Genomic DNA, 15,255 nt, shown 5'->3' with positions numbered 1-15,255 from the left:
TGGCCCAATTAGGATAGCAGAGGGAGGTTACAGAGGAAGTGAACTGGAGATGTGTTTGTTTCCTCTGAGTACATTCTTCAAAGTCATGGTTCAGCTATAGTTTTTTTTTAATTTGATAATTTTAAAGACTATGATGAAAGGACATTAGAGAAAAGATTGTGAAAGAAAATTCAGTCTGATTGCTAAGTGGTTAAAACACTGGTGATCAGATTATAAGATTCCAAGGCGGTGGTGGGTACCATTTTTTAATGTGCTTGCTCCTTCACCAAATAGAGGTACAGGAGCTACCCCTGGTCCCCACTCTGTGCCTAGAGTAGGAATGTTTTGGATGCTTCCTCTTTGTGATACCAGAACTGGCAGTGCTTCTGCACTTGGCCTCTGGATAGAACACAAAACACTTTTGCAGATTTTCTATGGAGAAATAATGGCTTCATGAAAAGAGAGACTGAACTAGATAAGGCAAATATATAGGCTTAAAATGACTTTTCTTAAAACAAAATGGAAAAGATAAAATATTTATGAATGGGAAACTGTGACAACCTTTCACTTGGGCTTTCCTAGAGCCTTAATCAAACCATGATTATTTGTGGTTCATTTCTCAACTTACAAATCAATTGACCCTAAAGATGTATTTGAAGTTATTTATAAACAGTAAGATCATATACCACTCTTAACGGATCCAAACTTATATGTTACCATGGAGTGAAGCAAAACTGAGCCAAGTATAATATCGCCAAACCAAGTAACTAGTTGACTCAATACCATTTTCTGAGATTTGGAGAGCAGAGCTGTGAGTATCCACTAGGAAGAATATGAAATCTAAGACTAACATGGTCAACTCCTTGGGACCATTTCCATGGCCAAATGATTATAGAAACTGGCTTACCTTCTCCACTGTTTGCTTGAAGCAACTGGAAGTGGTTTCCTTCACCATGTTGAAGAAGACCTGCCTGTCCTCATTGTCAATCAGACGGTCACAGAAGACCCGATAAACCTCATGGATCCAAAGCCGGATAAATTTTTCTACATCCTGAAAAATCCAGAGTTATTTATTTGAATGAATGGAAGGTGGTGCTTGAGGTGGTAGTTCTCAAACAGTTTCTAAATCTTGGGTTGATGCGAGGATTAAACAAGATAATGCTTATAAAATACTTAGCACAATGCCTAGCACAGAAAAGTTAGCCAATACTGTTATCATTGTATATTCCATGTAGCTGATGATACTATTGAATGAATTTGATAAAAGAAATGATAGTGGCTGACCTGCAGGTGGGTGTGAGGGCAAAGCAGTACCCCTTGGATCACCCGTGAGAAGTCCCGCAGGTTAAAGACATAATGGGACTTGGAAGGAGTTGGCAAGAAATTCTTCACTGCAGCTTTATAAATTGTCATAGTAGCTTGTACCAGCATCTTTCCATATCTTTGGAGAAGGAAGAAGGTAGACTGGTCAAGGAGAAGCCAGAAATGAAGACCTCAGGCCAATATCCTGAAGAAAGAGGAACCTCTTACCTTAAGAACATCACTTCAAAACCTCTTCCGAAGTGCCAGTCAGTGATAGAACTGAAAATCTTGATTAAAATGTCATCCTGGAAGGCATTGATGGAAACAATATTCAGATGGCGAGTGAATCGTCCTGGAAAACATGTACACATGTGAATGTACACACACTTACACTTACCTCCTGGGCCTACTGATTCTGGGATTTGGGAGAGTTGGTTTTCCCTCTGCCTTAATGTTCTACAGCTGTGCTGCCCAACAGGTGACTACTGAAACTTAATTAACATTAAATAATGTTAAAAATAAATCTCCCCAGTCTCATGAGCCACGTTTTAAGTGCTCAAGAGTAACATGTGGCTAGTGGCTGTTACATGGCACAGTACAGATATAGAACATCTCCATGATTGCAGAAATTCTATTAACAGAGTTATTAGTCCAGTGCTCAAGATTGTTTTTAAAGATAAAGGTAATAGGTGATAAATGTAAAGCAATCAAACAAATCAGAAATATTTTTATAGAAAGTGACTATCACCTTTCACTTACCTCCCACACAGCTAATCCATTCTTCCCCCCAAATTAACCATTGTTACTTTGGTATCCTTAACATATCTATACCTATATATGTATTTATATACCTGGTTATCTAATGTTACATGCCTATATATTTATATCTATATATATCAGTTTTATTGAAATATAATTTAAATACTTTGCAATTCACCCATTAAAGTACACAATCTAGTAGTTTTTTAGTATTTTAGTTGTGCAATCATTACCACAATCAACTTCAGAATATTTTCATCAGCCCCCAAAAAATCCCTTATCCATTAGCAGTCACTCCCCATTTCTTTGCAGCCCCTGGCATCTCCATTTTCCAGCTCTATAGATTGACCTGCATACCTTTTTTTTAAGAAAAAATGTTTTATAACATGAAGTAAAACACAGATACTGAAAACCACGAAAAACAAATGTATAGTTTACTAAATCATTGTAAGGTTAACACCCTTACATCTACCACCCAGGTCAAGAAAGAGAACTTTGCCATCCCTCCTGGAAGCCCCTTCTCATATCCCATCTCAATCATACCATCATTTCCCTTTCTCCCTCCAAAGGTTACCACATACTGACTTCTACAGTAGTTGCTGTATTGCATTTCTTTATGGTTCTTTTTTTTGTGAGGGCATCTCTCATATTTATTGATCAAATGGCTGTTAACAACAATAAAATTCTGTATAGGGGAGTCAATGCTCAATGCACAATCATTAATCCACCCCAAGCCTAATTTTCATCAGTCTCCAATCTTCTGAAGCATAACAAACAAGTTCTTACATGGAGAACAAATTCTTACATAGTGAATAAGTTACATGGTGAACAGTACAAGGGCAGTCATCACAGAAACTTTCGGTTTTGCTCATGCATTATGAACTATAAACAGTCAGTTCAAATATGAACACTCATTTGATTTTTTTTTTTGTAGATAATTATTTTTTTATTGAAGGGTAGTTGACACACAGTATTACATTACATTAGTTTCAGGTGTACAACATAGTGATTCAACATTTATATACATGACAATTCTAGGTACCAGTTATCACCATACCAAGCTGTTAAAATATCTTGACTATATTCCTTATGCTATACATTGCATCCCGGTTACTTATTAATTTTACCATTGGAAGTGTGTACTTTTTTTGTGTGTGTGTGAGGGCATCTCTCATATTTATTGATCAAATGGTTATTAACAACAATAAAATTCTGTATAGGGGAGTCAATGCTCAATGCACAATCATTAATCCACCCCAAGCCTAATTTTCGTCAGTCTCCAATCTTCTGAGGCATAACAAACAAGTTCTTACATGGAGAACAAATTCTTACATAGTGAATAAGTTACATAGTGAACAGTACAAGGCAGTCATCACAGAGACTTTCAGTTTTGCTCATGCATTATGAACTATAAACAGTCAGTTCAAATATGAATACTCATTTGATTCTTATACTTGATTTATATGTGAATACCACATTTCCCTCTTTATTATTATTATTTTTAATAAAATGCTGAAGTGGTAGGTAGATACAAGATAAAGGTAGAAAACATAGTTTAGTGTTGTAAGAGAGCAAATGTAGATGATCAGGTGTGTGCCTGTAGACTATGTGTTAATCCAAGCTAGACAAGGGCAATAAAACATCCACGTATGCAGAAGATTTCTATCAGAACAAGGGGGGTGAGGTTCTAAGCCTCACCTCTGTTGATCCCCAATTTCTCACCTGATGGCCCCCCTGCGACTGTGCCTGTCTTAGGTTGTTCCTCCCTTGAGGAATCTTACCCGTCTCTGGCTAACCAGTCATCTTCCGGGGCCATACAGGGAAATGTAAAGTTGGTAAGTGAGAGAGAAGCCTTATTGTTTGAAAAGGTTAGCTTTTTACTTCTTTGCATATTTATGCCCTGTGGCTTCTATGCCCAGCATTTGTCTTGAGGTATCTTTACCACTTGGAAGAATTATGATACTCGGTAAGTTCGATATGAGGCACGAATTCTATTTAAGGGTTGTAATTAGGAAGGAAGAAGAAAAGCTATAGAAGTAGCAGGCGGAAGAAAACCTGGGAAGATTGATTATTTCTTTGACATATCTTCTTGTAGAGTAACTTCAGCATGTATAGGTTTTAAACTACTAATTAAATTGTGCACACACATTAACATAATAGGAGTATAGTTACATAACCAAAGCATACCTGTAATTACCAGCCATCTCCAGTGAAACCAAGAAAACCAGTTAGGCACCTTAGGCATTTGTGAAAACTTATCTATGATATGGTGGATATTGTCCAACTGAACTTGAACAGTCTGAGAGAAGTCAGACAAATTAAAACAACCCATTCCTGGGCACTGTTCACATCCCATATGTTCTTTTAACAGTAAATAGTCTGTAGTTGTAAGATTTTGGAGCACTACAATTTGTACTTCTCCTAATTCTTGGTTGAGTTCCAACAGTATAGATCCAGTCAAATTTGTTGTTTTACTGTATGCACAAGCCAGCTTAGATATCTCCTTCTTCATTCCCATGGCAAGTCCAGGAACTCGTGGGATGAGTGCATCTACACCTGTAGCAGTGCATGGATCTTTGTTGGGGTTTTTTGATGATCATCTTCTGGCATGAGTCTTCCCGAGAGTGCTGATGTTGGAAGTTCTTTTTCATATCGTATCTTAGTTCATTTTCTGGGTAGCCAAACTAGGCTTTGATCCTCTGTATAAACACAAACAGACCCTTTGCCTACACTTTTATATGCCCTTTATACCATTGTGTAGAACTCATTGGAGGTCAACACACAGGAACTGCCTTTTTTTTTTTTTTGGTATCATTAATCTACACTTACATGACGAATATTATGTTTACTAGGCTCTCCCCTATACCAGGTCCCCACTATAAACCCCTTTACAGTCACTGTCCATCAGCATAGAAAAATGTTGTAGAATCACTACTTGCCTCCTCTGTGCTGTACAGCCCTCCCCTTTCTCCCACCCCCCCATGCATGCTAATCTTAATACCCCCTTCTTCTTCCCCCCCTTATCCTCCCTACCCACCCATCCTCCCCAGTCCCTTTCCCTTTCGTACCTGTTAGTCCATTCTTGAGTTCTGTGATTCTGCTGCTGTTTTGTTCCTTCAGTTTTTCCTTTGTTCTTATATTCCACAGATGAGTGAAATCATTTGGTACTTGTCTTTCTCTGCTTGTCTTGTTTCACTGAGCATAATACCCCCCAGTTCCATCCATGTTGCTGCAAATGGTTGGATTTGCCCTTTTCTTATGGCTGAGTAGTATTCCATTGTGTATATGTACCACATCTTCTCTATCCATTCATCTATCGATGGACATTTAGGTTGCTTCCAATTCTTGGCTATTGTAAATAGTACTGTGATAAACATAGGGGTGCATTGGTCTTTCTCAAACTTGATTGCTGCATTCTTAGGGTAAATTCCTAGGAGTGCAATTCCTGGGTCAAATGGTAAGTCTGTTTTGAGCATTTTGATGTACCTCCATACTGCTTTCCACAATGGTTGAACAAGTTTACATTCCCACCAGCAGTGTAGGAGGGTTCCCCTTTCTCCACAGCCTCGCCAACATTTGTTGTTGTTTGTCTTTTGGATGGCAGCCATCCTTACTGGTGTGAGGTGATACCTCATTGTAGTTTTAATTTGCATTTCTCTGATAATTAGCGATGTGGAGCATCTTTTCATGTGTCTGTTGGCCATCTGTATTTCTTTTTTGGAGAACTGTCTGTTCAGTTCCTCTGCCCATTTTTTAATTGGGTTATTTGTTTTTTGTTTGTTGAGGCGTGTGAGCTCTTTATATATTCTGGACGTCAAGCCTTTATCGGATGTGTCAGTTTCAAATATATTCTCTCATACTGTAGGGTTCCTTTTTGTTCTATTGATGGTGTCTTTTGCTGTACAGAAGCTTTTCAGCTTAATATAGTCCCACTTACTCATTTTTTACTGTTGTTTTCCTTGCCTGGAGAGATATGTTCAAGAAGAGGTCACTCATGTTTATGTCTAAGAGGTTTTTGCCTATGTTTTCTTCCAAGAGTTTAATGGTTTCATGACTTACATTCAGGTCTTTGATCCATTTTGAGTTTACTTTTGTATATGGGGTTAGACAATGTTCCAGTTTCATTCTCCTACATGTAGCTGTCCAGTTTTGCCAGCACCATCTGTTGAAGAGACTGTCATTTTGCCATTGTATGTCCATGGCTCCTTTACCAAATATTAATTGACCTTATATGTCTGGGTTAATGTCTGGATTCTCTAGTCTGTTCCATTGGTCTGTGGCTCTGTTCTTGTGCCAGTACCAAATTGTCTTGATTACTATGGCTTTATAGTAGAGCTTGAAGTTGGGGAGTGAGATCCCCCCTACTTTATTCTTCTTTCTCAGGATTGCTTTGGCTATTCGGGGTCTTTGGTGTTTCCATATGAATTTTTGAATTATTTGTTCCAGTTCATTGAAGAATGTTGCTGGTAGTTTCATAGGGATTGCATCAAATCTGTATATTGCTTTGGGCAGGATGGCCATTTTGATGATATTAATTCTTCCTAGCCACGAGCATGGGATGAGTTTCCATCTGTTAGTGTCCTCTTTAATTTCTCTTAAGAGTGACTTGTAGTTTTCAGAGTATAAGTCTTTCACTTCTTTGGTTAGGTTTATTCCTAGGTATTATTTTTTTTTGATGCAATTGTGAATGGAGTTGTTTTCCTGATTTCTCTTTCTGTTGGTTCATTGTTAGTGCATAGGAAAGCCACAGATTTCTGTGTGTTGATTTTGTATCCTGCAACTTTGCTGTATTCCGATATCAGTTCTAGTAGTTTTGGGGTGGAGTCTTTAGGGTTTTTTATGTACAGTATCATGTCATCTGCAAATAGTGACAGTTTAACAACTTCTTTACCAATCTGGATTCCTTGTATATTTTTTGTTTTGTCTGATTGCTGTGGCTAGGACCTCCAGTATAATGTTAAATAACAGTGGAGAGAGTGGGCATCCCTGTCTAGTTCCCGATCTCAGAGGAAATGCTTTCAGCTTCTCGCTGTTCAATATAATGTTGGCTTTGGGTTTATCATAGATGGCCTTTATTATGTTGAGGTACTTGCCCTCTATTCCCATTTTGCTGAGAGTTTTTATCATGAATGGATGTTGAACTTTGTCAAATGCTTTTTCAGCATCTATGGAGATGATCATGTGGTTTTTGTCTTTCTTTTTTTTGAAGTGGTGGATGATGTTGATGGATTTTCGAATGTTGTACCATCCTTGCATCCCTGGGATGAATCCCACTTGGTCATGGTGTATGATCCTTTTGATGTATTTTTGAATTCGGTTTGTTAATATTTTGTTGAGTATTTTTGCATGTACGTTCATCAGGGATATTGGTCTGTAGTTTTCTTTTTTGGTTGGGGTCTTCTTTGTGGTTTTTATCACCCAAGTATGCAGGTCTAGACACCAGAGTTTCTCCTGCTAATTAAAAAAAAAACAACTTGGTATGTCTTTAAGGTCTCTTTGAATCTGGTGCAGTTCATTCTGTTCCTCTGTCCTATATATTTCCTACTGATTTGCAGTTGGATTTGCAGGGACTTACCAGACTCAGTTTCCCCATCTCTTTGGCCAGAATGTAGTTGATGGTACGTCTTTCATCAAAAGGAACATGGTGATGTTTCTCCTCTTGTGATGTTGGTAGCTACTGATGCTCCATGGCTAGATCCATTTGTCATGAGGATTGCAAAATGGTGACATTCTGTCTCTATCATTTCTGTTCCATTTATTCAATGGAATATTTTTATAAAGAGACATCGCCCCTCATCTAGTATTTGCTTATAGAGTGGTACACTTCATATGAGAAAGTCAGGATAAATTCTAGATGCTTTCCATTTATTTACCCATTATCTGTGAAATACTAAATTGATTCCTTATCATCTTCTGAAAATGACCAGCTATTATTGTTTAGACTCATGGACTTGTATTTTGATAAATTCAATCCATTATCATTGTTGAAGCTCATATTTTCCCAATTTAGCCAGTGCGAGCCTCCTTATGTTGTCAATTGAATCCTTTTGACATGACTCTTTAGTCTTTGAAAGCTTTCTTATTATCTGGTGCATCAAGCAGTTATAAGCTTATCTTGTATATTTCCTGCCCAAGACATGCAGTCAGCCATTTCTCCAAGAAGCCCTGGTTTCTTTTAGCAGGAAATGGGACTTCAAAAGCACAACCTGGGTGCTAGGCATGCTCAGTGTTAATGAATTGGTTATTCCTTTCTATATCTAGTACATCAGTAGACATTATGAATTAGTATTGATATTTCAAATTTAGGACTACAGAGCTTTTACTTAACTTCATCTGTGTTACGTTCTGATTTCCTTTCTTCCACACAAGACCCCTGATTCTCAAGGACACAAGGAACAGTAGAAATACAAAATTCCATAATAACTTATTTGCATAATCCTACTTTACATATATAACACTCTTGGAATAAGAATATAGTACAACTACCAATTATGATAACTGGAAATAGTTAAGACTTGTTGTACATGCTATCTGCACTCCCTCTCCATTTTCAATGGTTCTATATTTACATCATCAGATCATATAGGCTTTACATATTATAATCTCTCCCATTTAGTCTTGGTTCAACAAATATCCATATCTTTAATGCTCATTACCAGGTATTATATTAATCTCTTTACAATAATTTTGATAATTTGAAACCCATTCTCTAGGAGATTCCCAAGAAAGGGCTCATGGAAAGAAGTCTCTGAGTTCTTGCATGTTGATAACAGCTTTCCTTTTATACTTGAAGGTCAACTTTGCTTGCCATAAAATCCTTGATTCTTCTTTATATTTCCTTGAGAAACTCATATATGTTACTCAATTTTCTCCAAGCACAAAGCATTACAGTTGAAAAATCTTAAGATGATCTAATTTTATTTCTCTTATAAGTCATGTGTCTTTTTCCTAGATACCCAAAAGATTTTTTCTTCTTCCCTATAGTCCAGTAATTTTATTAGTGCATGTCCTGATAGTGATCATTTTTTATCTTAGGTATACAATATATCAAATCAGATTTCCCTGCCCACTTCCCTTACTTTACAGAGAAAGTTAAGTGCCTGAGGGGAGAACAAGGTCACAGAATCATAAGTCAGGAAACGGTATTAAAATTCTTAAGCAAGGATGTATCTCAGAATTACAATACAGATTCTGGATGGATCAAGTTGCCCCAAAGCAAAATAGAGTTGTGAACTGTAAGATGGCAGGGTGGAATCTTATTTGTTTGTTTATCATTTTGTTTAGGCCACTTTGGGTTAGTTATTCTACCTCTGGCAATCTGAAGAATTGTAACAAACCCAACAGGTGAATCTGTTGTGCACCCCCAGGTTGAGAACCTCTGATCTAACTCCCCTCTGGAACACCTGCTGGCCATACTGAACTCTCCTTTTCATATGGGACTCTTTGTGCCTCTAGAGGCCAAAGACTTCACATTCTCTTTTCATCTTCCTATTTCATACAACATCCAACATGAAGTCTTCAAATGCCACTCCCTAGAGTTAACCCAAACTCATCTGGCCACAGCTTAAGCACACTTTTCTCCACCCTCAATCAGGACAGAGTGCCCTGCACCAACTGTCCATCCATGAAGGTGTCCGGCTCTGCTGGGGGATGCAGGGAAATGAATGCTCTCTTTCACATACCAGTGATGTCATTCCTTCCTCCCCCAGGGGGGCCCATGGCTGTCACAAGCAACACATCCACGATGTCCAGCCTGTTTGTGTCCTTCTTGTCAAACCAGTAACCATGGTCAGTCCATTGTCTCAGGAGCTCAATGGGCGGCTGGGCCCCATACACCTCTTTGGCTGGCATGTTGAGGTCATCTGGGGAAAGAAGCCATGACCATATGTTGTAAGGCAAAGGGATTCTCTGCTTTCACGGACAGCAACATGGATATTTCCTCCATGGGAGAGCCTGTGACCAGTCATCCCATCCCCATTCCAGGTAGGGCTCAGCCAGTGGACATTCTAACCATCTGGGAAGAGGGTTTCCTGGGGTTTGGCTCTTCTGTATCGAGATCTCTGCCCACTGTGACTTTAAGGGTAATGATAATGATAATGAAGGTTAATAACCTCACAGGGTTGTAAAGCTCAAATGAAATATATGAGGAAGTGCTTGGTAAAAGATAAAATCCTGGGAAAATTCAATATGCTTATTTCACAAACATTTATTTGGCAACTACTAGGTTTCTTCATTTACTGATAACACATTTATCTCACACAAAAGGCAGTAAGAGCCTTATCATAAAATATGTGTTGCTTTTGGAGATGCAAGAGGGCAAACACCCTTCTGGAACTTCCCACTACCAGGTAACCTCGCCTGATGGAAGGGTCCAGTTCATCTCAGGAGAAACTGAACGCCTCCTTCAGGCAGAAAGGCCTGGACCACAACTTACAGCAAACACTTGGTAGTGAAAGAAGGAAAGGAAAGACAAAACTAAAGAAGGGAGGAAGAGAGGGGAGGAGTGGAGAGGAGAAGAAGGAGGGGAAAAAGGAAGGAAAAAAGGAAAAAGGAAGGAATACTAAATTATATTAACCAAAAATATTTTCTCTCTCAGATAGAGTAAAAGGACTGTACAGTGGCCCTACAAAGGGAGGATCTGGTTTGCTGCAGCCCAGAGTGAAAGAACCTGGTTGTGTCCAGATCCAGGCCAATGCCTTACCCACAAATACCACTGCTTTCTTCCCTAAGGGAGGCCCAAAAAAGCCCTTCCGCCGTCGATCCAGCTTGGACATGATGATATCCTGGGTCTGATTGGCTGAAGTTCTGGCAGAGAAATTGATGCAGTTGGGCAGGTATGTATTTTTGGGAAGGCAGAGAAGGAAATTGTTGGTGATGGCGGATTTGCCGGTGCCTGTGGGCCCCACAAACAGCATGGGAATCTCATGATCCAGGTAGGTTTTCAAGAAGAATGACTGCCGGGCTGTCTCCATCGTGGGGATGATGAGTTCTGAGACCTGTACACAAAGACATGGGAAAGTCTTGGTACTCAGCCCAGGAGGCTGGGTCTCGGTATTCAGGAGACTAGAGGCCCATCCTTATATACGTTCAGTTCTGACCCTTACTATCCTTATGGCCTTGAGTATTTAACCTCTCCAAGGGCCTCAGTTTCTTTATCTGTGAAATGGGATAACAATAGTGCCTAGTTCACTGAACTGTTCTGAGGATTAAATGAGATTGTTTGTGTAAAGATGGGCCTGTTGTGTAGATAAGGAAACTGAGGTCCAGAGTTCTGCAACTTTCCCAATTAGAACAGCAAGTCAGTGGAAATGCAGGGATTTAGATCCCAGCTTGCCTGATTCCCAAGTCTATATCCTTAACCATGGAACTGTCATATTATAAATACCAATTTCAGCAAGCATCAGTCTACTGCTGCTGCCCTCAAGACTACTGCTCTCAACCAACCTGTCTGCCTCACCCCAGGCAAGGTCCACCTCCCGTATGTTACCTATACTGCCCAGATTCCCTATGCTTATTCCTGATCTGCTTTTTCCAACACTAGATCCTTGGTTCTGAGACCCACCCTCACTTAACCCCTTTTCCAGTATGGAAATTGCAACACTCTTCCTTGTATTCAGACCACAGTTGGACTCTAAGGGCTTGGTCTTGGGCTCCTGGAACTCCTATTACTCTCAGTAGAATATCTCACCTTAGCTTGCCTGAGCCTGAATCCTATCATTAGCCATTTGACCACATACGGTCCCTCTACAGAGGTAGAGGGAGGGGCAGGGAGATTTATATCATATGCAGAAGTCTCGTTATATGTGTAGGCTGGAAGGGGAACAACTCCATTGTGGTTTATGTAAATGGTGCCCCTAAAGAAAAGCTAGACCATAATGTCAATGGCACCAAATGAATCTGTGCAACATGGCAGCCCTGTGTATACTGGCAGACAACAGTCAGCTTCTTTTGATAAGTAATTTGCTCAAAGGTAAAGGAGCAGACAGGGATAGGGAATTGAACTGGAGAGGGAGAGAATTAACAGGTGTTGGGCTATGGATGTTTTGCCCATATTATCCCTTGCAGCCTTCCCAGTAACCCTCTGAGGCAGATGCATTATTAGCTCAGTTTTGGGAAAAACTAGGGCTGTCTCACTTGTCCAAAGCCACCTAGCCAATAAATGGTGCTGAATGCACAGTCAGGCACAAGATACCTAGTTTGTACCAAGACTGGGAACTTAAAGCAAGTTGGGTTTCAGAGATTTTTGTTTTTCAGGGACTAGAACAATTGTTTGACAAGGGAAAGTTCCCAGATATGAAAATCTTTTCTGCATTACATTCTTTTATTTGTATGAATTTGGCACAATTTCCAACCCCTGTGATTCAGGTGACTAAGCTCTTTTAGGAGAATTGAAATTCTGAACCTCAGTGCTGGGGTTTCTTCATAACATTCAGCCCCCAGGGTGTGTGCTGAAAGCACACATTTCATCCCTGCTTATCGCATCTTCTCCATGAGCAGCTGTGGTCCTGTGCCTGCTGTCTGACTTGATTGTCAATATTCCCACCTTTCATTCAACACCTACCACTCTGTCCAGGACCTGAATGACCTACAATCACTCCCAGAAGGATAATGCATGTCAGCAGATACTGCTTTTGAGGCATTAAGAATGCACATCTGGAAAAATTTCCCATAAGGAATTAAGAGGGAGTTGTATGTGAATCATCTGCTACCCAGCAAACTTGCTCATTACAACATGTTTTTCTAAGAATTCTGATCAAGGAAATCTTTCTCTGGGGATTTTAAACAAAAGGCAAGGATCCTTTTTGGCAGAGATGTTTGAGAGGTGGACTGATGATCATCTGGCATTACTGATAATGACAACAATGCAATCTAGCACATGGTTTCTGCCATGTGTTAGTGTATACTGCCTATAATCCTTGCAACCATCATTTAAGTATTTTTTCTGCTTTTGTATAGTTGATTATACTGAGGCAGAGACAGTAAGGTCTGAGTAAGGAATCAGGGACTTTCTGATTCTAAAGTCTATGCTTTTGAATGCTTGTTCATGCTTGAACCCATTTCTAAAGAAAATTCTTAAAAAGGCTAACACAGAACTTGAATTCCTCCACCTTGAAGAGTATTTGGGTCATTTTGGAAAGCAAATTTCCATGTCAAATATCTCTCTTTACCTTTGCATTAGCTGGGATATTTTCTTCCTCTTTAGTGATATACTCTGTCCATGTGAACCAATGTCCACCACCTTGCTTGAGGAAATAAAAATCATAGATGCTTCCTGGATGCAAAGAAACAGAACAGTTTGTTATTACAGCAGGGGTTTATATGTCATATTTGAGGCATTTACTAGTTCAGGCATAGGTATCTGAAAATGGGTAACTACCAGTACTGGCATAGATGTGGTGAAACTTACACATTATCGGTAACTAAAAAAAAGCACCTTTTAATGGATAATGCCTTTATTATTTGTATAAAAAGTATAGTTGCTGATTATACAATTAAATTATTTTTAATAATGTCAACAAGAAGTCTTAGAAAGGGCAACAAAAGAAGGCAAGGAATCACTCCAAATTTCACATCCAGAAATAACTTTTGAGGGCAGTCCTTCCAGCCCACTCTCTAGGCACATAACTACAGGTGAAAGGACAAACAGATGAAAGAAAGGATTTTATAGAAATGGGGTCATTTGATATTATATATTATGCTTATTTTATATATATATACCAATACATACATTATATTAGTAGGATATTAATTTATATGTTCTATTAGTATACATATTACATATAATTTTATTTTATATAATTATATATTAAACAATTTTAAAATGTATATTATGCTATTCTTAGTATATTATATATACTATTTTAAAAAATATAATTATACTGTTTTTCTTATATTATTATTATATATTATACTATTTTTAAATAAATATGTTAAATTTAACTTTACCTAATTATAGCAAAGGTGAACTATAGAAATAAAGGTGAACTATAGAAAAAGGTGAATTATAGAAAAGGTGACTAAAATGAAAGTGGAGGACCTGCTGAACTTCAGAGAAATCATCATTCACTACAAGAGACACTGGCTCCCACAATATGCTTTTTTTTTCTTTAATTGAGGTAGAATTGACATATAACATTATATTAGTTTAAGGTGAACAAGTAATGGTTCGATATTTGTTATGTTGTGAAATGATCATCACAGTCTAGTTAACATCTGTCACCACATGTAGTTACAAAATTTTTTGTGTGATGAGAACTTTTAAGATCTATTCTCTTAGCAAGATGCTTAATTAAAAAATAATTTAAGCCATTCAAGGCTTAAAACTATTATGCTTTATTTTCCTTTTTATTGTGAAAAAATGAGAAAAAGGAGTATAACAAACTGCCATGCACCTATTATCCAGCTTCAATAATTATCAACATTTCACAATTCTTGTCTCATCCATTTCCCCACCACCAACCACTGCTGTCTTCATTTTCCACCCTCCCTCCCTCTTTCCTTTTTTCCTCTTTGAGTATTTCAAAGAAAATCCTGACATATTGCATTTGTAAATACATGTGACTCAACATTAGACCAATTTCATTCATTCCTCTCTGAACTATGAGGGGATTAACTCACTCTGCCTCCCATCTCCTCTCTTCTGGTTCCTTTTGTTACTGTTGATGATAAAACTTACTTTGTCAGAGTTTATAACATATTTTATTCTGCAACCATAATTTTCCCAATCCCTAGTTTGAGGTCTATATTTAAATAGATTTGATTCTCATATTCAGGGCTTTTAACACAGATCATTTAAGAGTTCTTTATTTTGATTGATCTGTTAGCTGGTTGACTTTTTTTTTCTTTTTCCAAGAAGGGATTATTGGTACTCAATTCTCTCAGTTCTTCCATGTTTGGGAATGTCTGTCTGCTACTTCTGTATTTGAACAGCAACTTGGCTGACAGTAATATTCTTAGGTCTCATTTTCTTTCCCTCAGAACTCTGCAGACCACTGTTCTATGATGTCTCCTTGCATTCTAAGTTGCTGTGAAAAAGTCAGATATTTCCCATCAAATATTTCCCCTTTTTTTGACTTTTTTTTCCTTTCTGGATGCTTGACAGAATCTCCTTTATTATGTAAGCCCAATAATTGATCAGGTTATATCTTTTGGTCAATTATTGTGTATCAGTTTCTCTTGAAATATAGCATACTCTTAAAACTTGTAGAAATCTGT

The 15,255-nt window shown here is 38.3% G+C and overlaps 1 protein-coding gene across 8 annotated transcripts in view; it reads right to left on the bottom strand.

Annotated features, from left to right (window-relative positions):
* Positions 1-15,255, bottom strand: part of DNAH3 (dynein axonemal heavy chain 3) — a 197,738-nt gene that overhangs the window by 53,783 nt on the left and 128,700 nt on the right. For all 8 annotated transcript variants that reach the window (XR_005027501.2, XM_036899295.2, XM_057487004.1 and 5 more), the window contains 6 exons: positions 13,209-13,312; positions 10,742-11,036; positions 9,723-9,902; positions 1,510-1,633; positions 1,264-1,420; positions 887-1,030 (listed from right to left, as the gene is read on the bottom strand). Coding sequence is in view for 7 of the 8 variants with exons in the window: in XM_036899295.2 (XP_036755190.2) it covers positions 887-1,030; positions 1,264-1,420; positions 1,510-1,633; positions 9,723-9,902; positions 10,742-11,036; positions 13,209-13,312 (1,004 nt within the window). In the remaining variant the exon portion in view is untranslated. The remainder of the gene's footprint in view (positions 1-886; positions 1,031-1,263; positions 1,421-1,509; positions 1,634-9,722; positions 9,903-10,741; positions 11,037-13,208; positions 13,313-15,255) is intronic.

Source organism: Manis pentadactyla, chromosome 10 (genome assembly GCF_030020395.1).
Source record: "Manis pentadactyla isolate mManPen7 chromosome 10, mManPen7.hap1, whole genome shotgun sequence".
Lineage (NCBI taxonomy): Eukaryota > Metazoa > Chordata > Mammalia > Pholidota > Manidae > Manis > Manis pentadactyla.
This window is presented reverse-complemented; position numbering and strand designations above follow the sequence as displayed.